Consider the following 10,792-nt stretch of genomic DNA (forward strand, 5'->3'; position numbering starts at 1 on the left):
GGAAGATAACCAGTACCGTCACAAACCAGTTAATTGCACAGTCTCCACAGAACATTTATTTCAGTAATAGATAAGTGAACTACATTTTGGTGACACAGATTTTCTATTTGAAGCATGACAGCTATCACTGACGAAGATAACCCTTTCTCTCATGAACCACACTTGAACTTCTAAGTGGCCTCCATAAAGGTTTATTGTGCGGAATAGCAGCTCAACCAGCACGATACAAATTCCTTTGAGTTTTTTAAAATTTTGAAAATGAGATTGAAGTAATTTTCTGTTGGAAACACTACATTTTTGGTCTAGAGAAATTTTCTATGCATAAAATGTAGGATATTTCAATATGCTTGCTATGATAATTTGCTGAAAACAAAATGCATTTTATTTCCCTTGCATAATAGAGATTGTTGCAGTTACATTTTTAATTAAGAAGTAAACCATATTAGCTGAATAGGAACTGAGGATTTTTTTTCTCCCTGGAGCAATATGGGTCAACATTTTGATTGTTTGACTCTCATTGAAATGTCCCAAATCGCAACCACTTACCAAGAGTTTTTTAATAACCTGATCACGTTCTGATAGCTTATCTTGAAGCTTATTAATGAGGTGCAAATCTTCTGGTTTGGATTCATGCTTTTTTGATTTTTCTTCGATTTCTTTCAGTCTGCAAATGATTGCAAGTTTTAAAGAGTTTGTTATGAGTCATTTATAAACAGATTGGTGTAATTAATTACGCTGTCACTCGACAGGAGTTTGCACAAGGCAAGATAAATAAAGTTGGATGAGTTATTTTATCCTGTGGCAAAAATATCTTGCTAGGTTTATATTTCATGCACCACGTACTCAGATGATTTCACCACTGCACACAGTGAGGTATTTTTTACACTATGTCACAGTTAAGAAAAGGCAAAAAAAAGCCTGAAATTCTAATGATGTCAGGTTAATAATGTCTTGTCAAAAATGTAGTTCTCATATTATATAGCAACAAATGAAGTTCTCTAGCCAATTTTGATTCTACACAATGCTGTCAATTCTGTTTCTCCACATATTCTCTCTCACAGGTCCATTAACTACCTGCTAATACTCCTACCACTGCTCAGGTTAGGGGTAATTTACATTGTCTACTGACCCTAGAACCAGCACGACTTTGGGCTGTCGGAAGAAACTGGAACACCCGAGAGGAACCCACCTAGCTACAAATAGCACAAGTTTCACACCTCAGAGCCAGAGGGCAGAATTGAACCCAGGTTGGTAGCTGTGCTTCCTGCCACACTGCCAATCTACTTTCTTTGAAATACTTTTATAGATCATCCCTTATTATAACTGGCAATGAGCAAAACTGAACTGCTTGTTTGGTTGATTCAGAGAGGATTTAAGTAAGAATCGATCACATTGGTTAGGAAGAAGTTAGAATGAACAAAACTGGGTCAAAATTGCAGAATTCTCACCACCCCCCTCCCAATGACCATCACACAGGATGTACATCAGTCTGAAATGCCACATCACTAGGTACAATGGTTGAAGCTTCTCTTCAACCACTTGGTTCTTGAACCAACTTGGACAACTGTAACCACTACCTCAGTACAGTAACACTATGACCTCTTTTTCCATTTTGCACCACAATGGACTTCTGTTCTAATTGTGTTTTCTTGTATAGTTTATGTTCAATTTGTATTTTCCTTGTGAATGTTGTCTCTGATGCTATGTACCTGTGATACTGTTGCAAGTTTTTGAATTTTGCCTGTGCATATGTGAACTTGCTAATAAACTCAACTTCACCTAATAAACCAGATGTGTTAATGACAATCCACTGTTTCTATGGTCATCATAACTAAATCTAGTTGTTTTTCTTTTAAGTTCCATATATAGATTCTATAGGGCCCTTGTGGAAAATGAATTCTGATCTTGAGGTTCGTTAGGTTAGGTTTTTGGTACCTAAACTGGCAAGTTAACAATGGCATCAACACCCCATCATGCTCCATCCATCTAGAAAGTGGAAATAAATTTCTTAAAATTGCATTTGTCCCAGTTGTTTCCAGAAATTCCAAAAGTGCAGTATGAACTTAGTGGCATTGACTTGGCCTCAGATCTGAGCACCATCAAATTGACCACAGAACTTCCATGCACAGAGTTGTTGATTTTCACATACATCTCAAAGCACTATTTCTTATTTCATTCTAGTGGTTTAACAGGGAACACTTACTCAGTTTCCAAGGAAACTACTTTTGCTTGGAGGCTGGTTTGGGAGCTACTGAAATCAGACACAATGCCTTGGATTTCTTTTAAATGATTTTGTTTCAGCAAGTTGACTTCCTTTTCATGTTCTGCCTTCAACTCTTCCAATGATCTATAATATGGGAAAATAGAAGTCGGGTAATATTGTAATACCAAAGTTCTTTTATTAAAAAAAAGCATAAATGTTTACATAAGATCACTTGTCGGATGATTAATCTTACAAAATATTCTTTGTTTTGCTACATTCAGAAGCATTCATTGTCCTTGACCAAGTTAACAGCAGAGCCCAGGAGTGTGGCTTAGTCAGATTTTATCCAGTTATTTTGTGGGCAAGTCTTTTTCTGGCTCTTTTTCCCCACAAGGCATTACTTTGGGCAAATCATTTTCCCCCTCCCCCTTCCCACTTCTTCAGTTCCCCACTCTGTTCTCTCTCTTACCTTTTCACCTACTTATCATATCCCCCGGTGCCCCTTTTTCCATGGTACACTTTCCTCTCTTCCTCTCATTCCTTCTTCTCCGGCCCTTTGCCTTTTCCACCTATCACCTCCCGGCTTCTTACTTCCTCACCTTCCCCCACCTGGCTTCACGTATCACCTCCTAGCTTGAACTCCTTCCCCTCCCGATACCTTCTGGCTTCTGCCCATTTCCTTTCCAGTCCTGATGTAGAGTCTTGGCCCAAAATGTTGACTTCCATACTTCATAGATGCTGCCTGACCTGCTGAGTTCCTCCAACATTATGTGTTACTTTGGGCAAGTCTCTGATGCGGGGCATTTACAAAGGGCTGGTTCACACCAGTGGACTTGGAAATCATCAATACATTGTCAGAAAACTTTGTTCCTTCATTCACCAAGTCCAAAGCATTCGTAGACACCAGAAAGAAGCACGGCCCAGATCAGAGCACTTCGTTAAATCTGAGCACTTTCCCTTTTATCCCATTCCCTTTGCTTTCTCTAACAAAATACATCTTGGTTAAACAAAAGCTACTAACTTGTGATGCTCCTGTTTAATTCTCTGCCGGAGGGCTTCTTGATTCTTTAATTCCAGTTCCTGGCTGAGCCGTTCCACATTGTACTGAAGGAGCGTCCTTTCTTTCTGCAGCTCAGACATTTCACTCTGGGACATTAATAAAGCCTCTTTCAGTGTCTTTAGCTGATGCTGGTAGTCATCCTCCTTCAAAAAAAATGTTTACAATCATAACACTTTGCTTATTTATATAGCCACTACCTTCACCTGCAAACACAAATCATGATTTTTCTAGCAACTGTGCTGTTAAGTAACCAGGTTTGAATGCGCATAGTCATTTCCTATCCTTTCTCATGACTGGACGTTAAACATGGCACAAGTTGCTTATCAGCACTGTAAGAACACAAATTAACTACAAACTGAAGTATGTGGTTCATCATCAAGTTCCTTAAGGGCATCAAGAGCAAGCAGTAAATTCTCATCTTGCCAGAGTTGCCCAAATCCCCAAAATAAACATGAAATAGCATCAACCCAGACTTAGCATTTACCAGGGGAAATGAGAGGAGGCCTGATTTTTCCAATTTGACTGATGCTTACAGAATTATAAAGACTACTGCATGGAGGGAACCTGCCAGCATCGCAATAAGAACATTTTCAGCTGGTCCCACTCACTTTTGCTCTCTTCATACCAATGCAATTATATTTCCACTGAAGTTTTTACCATTTCCATTTCAAAAGCAGTATTTGAATCTGCCTTGCAGCTACCCTGCCAGTGCATTCTAGATACTAAACATTCCCTGTGCAAAACATTTTTCCTCTTGTCACTTATGGATCTTTTATCAATTGCCTTCACTTTATAACCTCTGATCTTTAACTTTTCTACCATTTGAAACTGTTTCTCACTGTCTACGCTGTCTGAACTTCTCATGATTTTAAATACCTCTCTCAGATCTCTTTGCAAACTCTTCCATTTCAAGGGGCATAACCCCAATTTCTTCAGACTATTCATGCAACCAAGGTTGTTAATCCCAGGAATTATTTCTGGTAAATCTCCTATGCAGCCTCCCTAAGCTTTTCACCTTATTATTACAGTAGAATATCCAAAGATGGACATAATATTCCCCTTGTGGTTTGCTACTTAATAGAAGTTTATTGGAACAGTGGCAAAAATGTGTTTTTAACAGCTATGTGGATCAAACTATTGCTCTGAGCAGGAGATTTTTACATGGCCTGACACAGCAACAAATGCTATATATACAGAAGCATTTCTGTGTGGCTGTGCAGCTTAAGGGGGACACTGACTGTCTTTCAAGCAGCTGATTAACTATCCCTTTTGCCCTACTTAATGAGCTCTGTTCCAGGGGTTCTCAACCTGGGGTCCACAGGTCTCTTGCTTAATGGTATTGGTCCATGGCAGAAAAAGATTGGGAACCCCTGCTCCCTTCCTTCCCACCTTCAGCTGCAGAGATGCTGAACAGCCAGTGATTTTCAGCAGCCAGCACTGCCCTGCGGAATGGATCCTGGACAACAGGAGCTACCGCTTACTTCCCCGGATCTTCACACTAATTTGTACTCCTGCTACAGCAGCAGGGCACATAACAATGGAAACTGTGAATACACTGAAATGATTCCAAAAGTGGGATTGCATGTCTTGTATCAGACAGGGAACTCCCTGCAGTATATGTCCACCAGACATGGAGACTAAACTGGTGGCTGGTGTAGTGCACAACCTCATCAACTGAAGACACCGTTCGATGCCAAAGGAAGAGCAGTGAGGAAACTCAACACCCAAGTGCAGCTTGAAAAGCAGAAGAAGCGAAGAAGGCCCAGAGGGTGTCAGCGTCCATAGCCTGAGGAGGTGGTGGCTGTCTGTACAGATTATAACGATCTCTCTGACAGAAAGATACTTCATATAGGCAGACTGCAAATTCATGCCTCCAAAGCAGCTCAACTGACCCTTGTCATATTCCAATGGTTGGCAACAACATAGTAACCAGGAATTAGTAAAGCAGTGAAGATGGTATTTAATAATAAGGACTGTATGGAAGTGTAGCAGTAATGCATTACAGCTGTAATATCAGGGATTGATTCCCACAGTTGACAGTGAGGAGTTCATACTGTGACCATGTGAGTTTCCTCTCACATTTCAAAGATGTACTGATTAGGATTAGTGAGTTGTGAGCATGCTATTTTGGCACCGGAAGTGTGGTGACACTTGCACTCAGCACGACCCTCGCTGATTTGATATTATTCACGCGACACATTTCATAGTATGCTCCAATATGCATATAAGTAAGGCCAGTCTCTTTTCTGCTATGATTGAAAGGCATGGATGAATGTGTGAATCCCTTATCCATTTATCCAAATGTCTTGCTTGTTCCATCACTTTTCAGTTCTCTGGCATCCTGACACTTTCTGTGAGGATATGAAATTTATTTTCATATTGCTGAGCTGGGTGGTGACTGTCTTCCCCCATCCCCCACTCCCAGAGGAGACACCTCTCTCCTGACACTTACCTCAATGCTGAGAATTTCCAGGTCATTTTTAGTAAAATGAGCATCTCATTTCCCTCTCCCCTCCAGTGTCTGATACTTGGATGCCAGAAATAACCAAGTATCAGGTTGTCAAAGGCTGGTAGGAATGTGCTGGGAAATTACTGTATCTGTTTTCACCTGATGTCCTGGCCATTCATAAGTATCCACTGGGCCCAACTTGTCTCAGAGGATGCAGCTTCCTCTGATACTGGGGCCTGTGCATGTGAATGTCATAATCGTTGTCTGAACCTTTGGACCTCAACACCACCAGAACAGGATTGACACTGAGATGGGAAGTCCCCCAATGTTTACTTCCATTAAAGAAATCTGTTAGAGCAAATTGGTTACAACTACAAACGTTTGTATTACCTGCTGTTTACTTCCCTCCTCAATTTTGAGGGCTTGTTGTTTTAGGGTCTCAAGCTGGGATTTAAGATCCTGATTTAACGAAGAGACGTGCTGAACATTCTGCAGGAGAGTTTCCTTTTCTTTAGCCAACTGGGATTGAAGCAACTGGACTGTGGCTTGGGAAATAGTAATTTGTTGTTCTAAACTCTTCTCTGTATCTGCAAGCTGAAATAAAAAGAGAATAAGAATTGAAATCTTTGATATTTTAGCTTTAATTCATTTTTTTTTAAAACACCTATGAATAAACTCATGATTTCCAGGATCAAGTTTCAAATGTTAGTATTTAGGAAAGGTTGTGGTAGACCATCATCTTGAGCAAGTGAAGGTCTCTTGTTGAAGATACCCCCAGAGTACTGTTGGCCTGGCATATTAAATATAGACCTAGGGATGATGAAAGACCAGTGATATACTTCAAGGTCAAGATGTTGTGACTAGGAGAGGAAGCTGAAGGTGGTACCATTCTCCATTTGTGTGAAAAGAATAATCAACTGCCTCAGCTGCAGTGCTGCAAAGGTTTTGAAGATAATTTTCTGGTCTTAGACTTCCTGTCTGCTTAAGGTAATTCTAAAATGCCTTTAATAGTTTAATCTTCCTTACGCAAGGATTTCAGCAATGGAATTTTCACTGGTTACCAGAATGGAAGGGGATGCGGCTATTGAAGCTTCATGAGCAGCAGTTTCAGTGAGAGCAGATAGTGGAAGATGAGCTCACAGGAATTCCCAATCCTCCTGCTTATTTTACAAGTCCAGGACAATGTCCCCGCACGTTTCTGAAGAACCGTGGATGCCAGAACTTTGCTTTTCCAGGAGAACATCATAGTAATGTCACCTCCTGTGATGTGACTCTACATCACTTCTCTTGCTAGAATGTACACCGACACACTGAGCTTCCTTGACCACAACTCCTCCAGAGAAAATATTAACGGCATTGATTTGTGGGTCATAACTTACCTGCCTCTCGCCAGTCTTTCATCACAGCCATTGGCCAGCAACTTCTTTGCCCCATTTCAGGTGGGTTGGCTTAGAGAAGAGTAAGGTTGCGAATGAGGCCAAGGACTTAAACAGTAGATTGGCCTCCAAGTAACAGTCAGGTGGACCTGACCTTGGCTCTGCAGTGCATCTGTTCAAAATTCATATCTAAGTGATATCCAGCTCAGAGCTAAAACACACCAATTTACTCATTCACTATTTTAAATCCAGGAGTTTAAGAGGAAGTGTTGCTGTCTCACTGATAATTGCTTCAGGCAGGCGAAACTTGCTGATGCAAGTATAAATTTGTAAACTGCCTAATTGGCAGTTGCCCCCACATCTGTTTACCTTTGCTTCAAGTGCTCCTGTTACGTCTTTCCACTTTTTCTGCAGGGTTTCCAGTTCAAGTTCTTTCTCCTGCTGCAGGTGAGCTAGGGCAGTCTGCTTGTCACTTGCATGTTCTTTCTTCAGCCTTTCCTGCAGCTTCTCGCCATCACATCTGAGGAAGGCATTAAAAAGAGCTTTCACTTTTTAATCCAGAGCTAAACTGCTCTAAAGCTCCAAAAAAAAAATCTGCCAGTCTTTTAAGAAACAAATAAAACTGAATGCAGTGTAGAAACTAAAGCGACTCAAAAAAGGATCAGCATCAGGCTCTGCATAGGTTCCTTATCTGCAAGTTTTGTATTTTTCAAACTGGTGGTTGTGTGTGTAGAGGGGACTGGATGAGACTGAGATCCCCAGACTGGCTGTATTTGCTGAACATTCCTTCTCTCTCATACTCACATACAGCTATGCCTAAAGTTCTACACTGGCAAGATGGGTACTCAGTTTATTGTTATCCCTGGTCCTCTCCTATTGAGGGAGATACCCTGAGGTTCTTTGTGTCAAGGCGAATGCTATAGAGGTAGATCATTTAGTAGATCCAAGACAAATTAAGGGAGAAAAGGGGGAAATAAAGAAAACCCATCCCTTTGTGCGCTACAGCTACAGAACAGCTTCTTTCTACAAGCCATTAGACTTAAATTCACATGTCTGTACATTGCAACAGGGTCATAATGCAAAGATTTTTACTCATGTTGTGGGATGAATGTAAATAAATTCTAAATTCTACAGCTCCTAGTGTTCAAAATGTAGCGGAATGGAATGGGCATCACTCACTAGAATATGGGTAAACTGGACACTCTGGGGTTTTACTCCTCGGAACAGAGGAGGAGGAGAGGGGATCTGATAGGAGTATTTAAAATCATGGAGTGTACAGGCAGAGAAACTGAATTGGCAGTGGGTCATGGACCAGAAGATGAATGGCAAAACAGCCAAAAGTGACGTGAGGAAAAACCATTTATTTTTGTTTAGCGCAAGGGATTAGGCGCTGGAATACGCCACCAGTATTGTGGTTGCAGCAGACTCAATCCCACTGCTGCAAAGAGAAGGAAGGATTTACAGGGTAATGGGCAGAGGGTGGGGAAATGGAATGAAGCTGAATCACACTCACTTAAATCTTCTGTAATCTTTTTGTAATTCAGTAATGTATCATTCTCCAGATATAGACAGAGACAATCCTAGAGGCTCATTCCCATGATATTCTGACCATGTGCAAGTTCATGTGATATGGTGTCGCATTACATTAAGTCACCTGACTTTTATACATACAGGCCAACCCCAAGCAACATATAGGTTTTGATTTTATAGATACCCATGATTTTGTCCATAAGTCAGAAAAAAAGTTCAATTGATTTGCTAACCACACCTTCACAGTATTGTCATAAATGACATCACAAGCATATAAGATTTATAACACACAGTCACTGAAAGTGGAAAGAGAGTAGTAACAAGATGTGCCATTTGTAGGAATAAACATATATATGTTTGTTGGACTTTTGATTCCAATATTATGGGAGCTCACTTGTACAAATATCTATGAGTCAGGTGTTCATATATTCAGGATAACCTGCGCAGGAATAATCTTATAAAGGACACTTGCTAATGGAATGGTTATATATGGTTTCAGGCCATGTGTCTAACCATTTTCAAGATGCAGGAAGCCCCCAAATATTGTACAGAACAGGGTCAAAAAAAGGGCCAAAAGTATGAAGTCTATTCTCCATGTCTTTCCCTACAACTCCCTGTTTTCACTTCAACCCTTATCCGCACATTCCCCATTAGTGAAACTCCCTCTTCTCTTTGTCCTGCCTCCAGGCTCCCTCTTGCCCCAAGCTCTCGAGACCTTGAGATTTTAGGGCTCGAGGCTCCTGTTACAATAGGTTAAATTCAGATTGTAACTCCAGCCCATCTCCATTCTACCCTGTAAAATCTATTGAATTGGCTGGTAATTACCCCCACCCTCATCCTAAGACCTCTGTCCAGTGATTTCAAAGCCCTGATTACTAATTTCCCACCTTTTATCTTACTGAGATCTCAGTGGCAGAGGAAGCTTTCCATCAGTGTGAGGGAAATGCACAAGTTTTTAAACACACAGCTCATTATATTTATCCACCGTAGTGAATACCAGGCAAAGAGATTTCACTCCATCAAAGCCACTGCTTTCATGGACTGTGTGTTGAAAGTTGTCTAAATCAACACTGAATGTTGCTGACAAGGCTAGCCATTATTGTTTGCCTCATTGCCCCTGGAAATGAATAACCTATTGTTCAGAATGCAGCCCAGAGTGAAGCACACTGTGTCTAACCTGGCACTGATGATAGTTTGCTGTCACTGATGGGCATAAGTGAACCAGACGAATAAAGTCGTTCTGATTTCGCATCTTTTACAATGTTAATTTTCTTGGATGAGCAATGTATATATATATACTTTATATAGGTGAGTATCTTTAGAAGTGTTTGATTTAGACATGACATGGGAACAGAATTAGGCTATTCGGCCCATAGAGTCTGCTCTGCCAATCCATTATAGCTGAAATATTTTCCCTCTGATCCCCATAATCTTGGCTTCTCCCCATAACCTTAGCTGTCCTTACTAATCAAGAACCTACCAACATCCACTTTAAATATATCATAGAAACATAGAAAACCCACAGCACAATACAGGCCCTTTGGCCCACAATGCTGTGCCGAACATGTCCTTACCTTAGAACTACCTAGGCTTACCCATAGCCTTCTATTTTTCTGAGCTCCACGTACCCATCCAGGAGTCTCTTAAAAGACCCCATCGTTTCCGCCTCCACCATCGCTGCCGGCAGCCCATTCCACGCACTCGCCACTCTCTGCGTAAAAAACCTACCCTTGACATCTCCTCTGTACCTACTTCCAAGCACCTTAAAACAATGCCCTCTCATGCTAGCCATTTCAGCCCTGGGAAAAAGCCTCTGACTATCCACACGATCAATGCCTCTCATTATCTTGTCCACCTCTATCAGGTGGTCCCTCATATCAGATGACTTGGCCTTCACAGCCATCTGTGGCAATGAATTACACAGATTTACCACCATCTGGCTAAAGAAATTCCTCCTCATTTCTGTTCTAAAGGGACTTCCTTGTTTTCTGAGGCAGTGACCTCTGGTTCTAGACTCTCCCATTATTGGAAACATTTCCTACATATCTGCTCTATCTAGGCCTTCATTGATAGGTTTCAATGAGATCCCCTTCTTATTCTTCTAAACTGGTGAGTATAGGCTCAGAGCCTTCAAAAGCTCCTTTCATTCCCGAGATCATTCTCGTGAACCTCTT

The 10,792-nt window shown here is 41.0% G+C and overlaps 1 protein-coding gene across 1 annotated transcript in view; it reads right to left on the reverse strand.

The window, feature by feature from the left end:
- Nucleotides 1-10,792, reverse strand: part of fam184b (family with sequence similarity 184 member B) — a 205,401-nt gene that overhangs the window by 27,532 nt on the left and 167,077 nt on the right. The window contains exons 9-13 of the mRNA XM_059988930.1: nucleotides 7,458-7,608; nucleotides 6,103-6,306; nucleotides 3,225-3,406; nucleotides 2,204-2,347; nucleotides 547-664 (exon numbers count right to left, since the gene is read on the reverse strand). Coding sequence (XP_059844913.1) covers nucleotides 547-664; nucleotides 2,204-2,347; nucleotides 3,225-3,406; nucleotides 6,103-6,306; nucleotides 7,458-7,608 — 799 coding nt within the window. The remainder of the gene's footprint in view (nucleotides 1-546; nucleotides 665-2,203; nucleotides 2,348-3,224; nucleotides 3,407-6,102; nucleotides 6,307-7,457; nucleotides 7,609-10,792) is intronic.

The sequence above is a fragment of the Hypanus sabinus genome, chromosome 14, assembly GCF_030144855.1.
Source record: "Hypanus sabinus isolate sHypSab1 chromosome 14, sHypSab1.hap1, whole genome shotgun sequence".
NCBI lineage: Eukaryota > Metazoa > Chordata > Chondrichthyes > Myliobatiformes > Dasyatidae > Hypanus > Hypanus sabinus.